General features: G+C 38.1%; 1 protein-coding gene across 1 annotated transcript in view; it reads left to right on the top strand.

The window, feature by feature from the left end:
* ZNF823 (zinc finger protein 823) overlaps positions 1-3,623 on the top strand; it is a 66,927-nt gene that overhangs the window by 14,241 nt on the left and 49,063 nt on the right. The window contains exon 3 of the mRNA XM_042782650.1: positions 726-900. Within this exon, the coding sequence (XP_042638584.1) occupies positions 726-900 (175 nt within the window). The remainder of the gene's footprint in view (positions 1-725; positions 901-3,623) is intronic.

Here is a 3,623-nt window from a genome sequence, read left to right as displayed (position 1 = left end):
TGAGCCATTTTCCTAAGATAAATTTCTCTATATATACATATATATAAGTTTTACTGGTTTTGTTTCTCTAGAGAAGCCAGCCTAACACATCTCTGTTCCCATTTCTTCCCACCCTGCTTCCCCTCTCAGCCGACTCCTGTTCTTTTATTTCATGGTCTCAGTGTAAATGTCTTTTTTTTCTCTCTCACACACAATCCTTACACCAGTGTCTCCCCTTTATTATTATCCTTCCTATTTTCTCTAATGTTGTTGTTAGGTACTGACAAGTCAGCTCCAATTCATAGCAGCCATATACACAATGGGACAAAATACTGCCCAGTCATGTGCCATACCTGAACTCTTCGTTGCACCCACTGTGTCAGCCCATCTTGTGGAGGGTCTTCCCCTTTTTCACTGACCCTCACTTCCCCAAGCATGATATCCTTCTCCAGAGAATGGTCCTTTCTGACAACATGACCAAAGTAGTTGAGACAAAGTCTGGCCATTCTTGTTTCTAAGGAGCATTCCGGTAGAGAGATGTGTCTGTTCTATTACTTGAGCTTACCCAGATAGTTAATACTTTTTGATTTTGTCTGGGAGAATCAACAACTTACGCCTCAAAGTTATACTAAAATCCTACTTATTTTTCTGAAGTTTCACATGCTGTTTACAATCTTTACAACTCGCCAATGGCTCAGCTTTGCTCCAATATGTTGATGATCTGTTAATCTGTTCTCTTTCATTAGGCACATGCGTGAAGAACAGTATCCTGCTATTACAACATCTGATTGCTTCTTGTTTTTAGTTGCTGTCAAGCTGACCCTGTCTCATAATGACACCATGTACAGCAGAATGAACATTGCCCACTCCTACCTCATCTTCACAATCATTGTATGGACAAGTATAAGGGCCAGTAATAAGGTAATCAGTTTGACAGCTCTGACAGTTTTGTCCTTCATGCTTTTTAATGACAGATTTATAAAAATGGTAAAATCATGTTACAAGGCACATGAAATATAAAGATGTAATTAGTGATCAGAATAACAAAATGGGAGGGGTAGTGTAAGTATAGAAGTCCTTCTGTTACTAAAGTTGAGTTGCTAGCAATTTGCCTTAGGATGCTAAAATACAACCTATTAAATGTAATATCATGGTAAGCACTAAGAAAATAACTAAAAAAAAAAAAAAAAAACAGAGGAAAGGAAGAAGGGAACCAAAATGGCTCACTAGAAGAAACCAACAAATAACAAAAACAAACAGAAGCAAGCAAAAAAAGAGAAATAAGGCTTAAGACACACAGGAACTAAGTAACAAAATGCAGAAGTTAACTCACTTCTTACTTGTAATTAAAGTGAATATAATGGACTAAATGCTCTAATAAAAATACAGAATGCCAGGTCATTTATTTATTTATTTATTTATCATGAACGAAGTATATTCTGTTTACAAGAGACACACCTTAGACCCAAGGTCTATTTTGTGTCTAAGGCACAAATGAATTGAAAGTGAAAGGATGAAAAACAAATCCCATGCAAATAATAACCAAAAGAGTTCAGGGATGGCAATCACAATAGCCAAAAGGTGGAAACAACCTAAATGCCCATCAAAGGATGACTGGATAGGCAAAATGTGCTACATACATATACTCAGCCAGTAAGAGAAACAAAGCCTTAATACATGCTACAATATGGATGAAACTTGAAGACATTATGCTAAGTGAAATAAGTCAATCACAAGAAGACAAATACTGTATGACCTCACTCATATACAAAGAGTAGGCAAATGTACCTAGACCAAAGTTTCTTAGTGGTTACCAGGCATGTGAGGGAGGGGGAAAGGAAGGGGTTCTTGCTTATAGAATACTGAGTTTAGGTTTACCGTGATGGAAAAATTACATTAACCAAGGGTAGGGTTGCACAGTCAAAAAGGAAGCCTGGTGGTACAGTGGTTAAGTGCTTGGTTGCTGAAAGGTCACCAGTTTGAACAGTCTGCTTCCTTAAATAGCACAGCCTTGGAAATTCTATGGGACAGTTCTACTCAACCCTACAGGGCTCTTATGAGTAAAAATCAACTCAATGGCAACAGCTTTTGTTTGCTTTTTATTTTGCACTGTCGATTAATGTAAATGCTGTCAATAAATTGTACACCTGTACAAAGGTGAACTGTCAAATATTCTTGATAGATATATTTACAAAGACAAAAAATAAAAGGGAAGGGTGTACCTGCTGCGACTGCTTATGTACAAGCAAACACTTCATGGTATTTGGTTCCTTGGTTTTGAGATTCGGGGTCAGGGTATCATGGGACAGACATCCCAGTTAATTGGTCTAATATCATGTTAGTGTTCCTGTTCTACCTCTGAGTTCCTTGTGTAATGCCTGGGGCCTTAAGAGCCTGCAATCAGCCATCCAAAATACAACTGGTCTCTACTTGCCTGGAGCAAAAGAGGATGGGGAGTCAGGAATAGGAGTAGGAAACGGAATGTGAAGTTAACAGCCTCGATGAATAGCTGCCCTCTTTGCCATGAGACCAAAAGAACTGGAGAGTGCCAGGTGACCATTACTGAACATTTTGATCAAAGATTCTGTTATGGATTGAATTGGCTCTCCCATATTTATGTGTTGTAAATCCTGACCTCTATACCTGTGGAAATAATCCAATTTGGGAATGAGTTTTCTTTGTTATGTTAATGAGATGATCTTGCAGTAGGGTGTGTCTTGAGTCAATCTCTTTTGAGATATAAAAAGAGTAGAATAAGAAAGCAAGATGGGGGGAAGACAGATATCATGCCACATGAGATCACCAAGGAGCCAAAGAACAGAAGCTGAAGAGGAAAAGACCTTTCCCCAGAGCCAACAGAAAGAGAAAGCCTTCTCCTAGAACTGGTGCCCTGAAATCAGACTTCTAGCCTACTGAACTGTGAGAAAATAAATTCTTTTGTTAAAGCCACTGCAGTGCAAAAAAATTATTTAATATGGCACTTCTAGCCCTGGTCTTTGTGACTTCCACCAGATGACTGAGTAGAACTATGCAAATGTGAGGTGCTTGTGGCCCACCAAGGTGAATGGCTAGCTTATTAATAATGTAAATAAGTTACACAGTACCCTTGTGCCTTGGGACTATGTAAATAAGGTATATGGAACCCTAATATAGGGGTAAGTCAGGTAGACTTAGAAAACTAAGATTCTACAGACAAATCTTTGATCAAAAAGGGGGGGAAAGCAAAACAGAATTTCAAATTATCCTAGAATCTTGATTTTTCTAGAGCCACAGAAGATGGACAATCCATGAAACTACTGTCCTGAGATAATCTTTAAACAAAAAAATATCCCTTGAAGTGTTCTCAAAACCAAATAGTAGTTTAGTTTCACTAGTAAATAATGTCTGTCTTATGCATTAAGCTCTTTTAATATCTATATGGGATCAATCACTACATATCCATGTGGAGGCCAGACTATGAATAAAGAAGATAGAAGAAGTGATGCATTTGAATGGTGATGTTGACAAAGAATACCAAATATACCATGAATGCCAGAATGAACAAACAAGTCTTAGAAGAAGTACAGCCAGAACGCTCCTTAGAGTGAGGATGCCAAGACTTAGTCTTGCTTACTTTGGACATGTTATCAGTAGAGACCAATCCC

Source organism: Orycteropus afer, unplaced genomic scaffold, assembly GCF_000298275.1.
Source record: "Orycteropus afer afer isolate SDZICR_OR568_19922 unplaced genomic scaffold, OryAfe1.0 scaffold00402, whole genome shotgun sequence".
Classification (NCBI taxonomy): domain Eukaryota; kingdom Metazoa; phylum Chordata; class Mammalia; order Tubulidentata; family Orycteropodidae; genus Orycteropus; species Orycteropus afer.
This window is presented reverse-complemented; position numbering and strand designations above follow the sequence as displayed.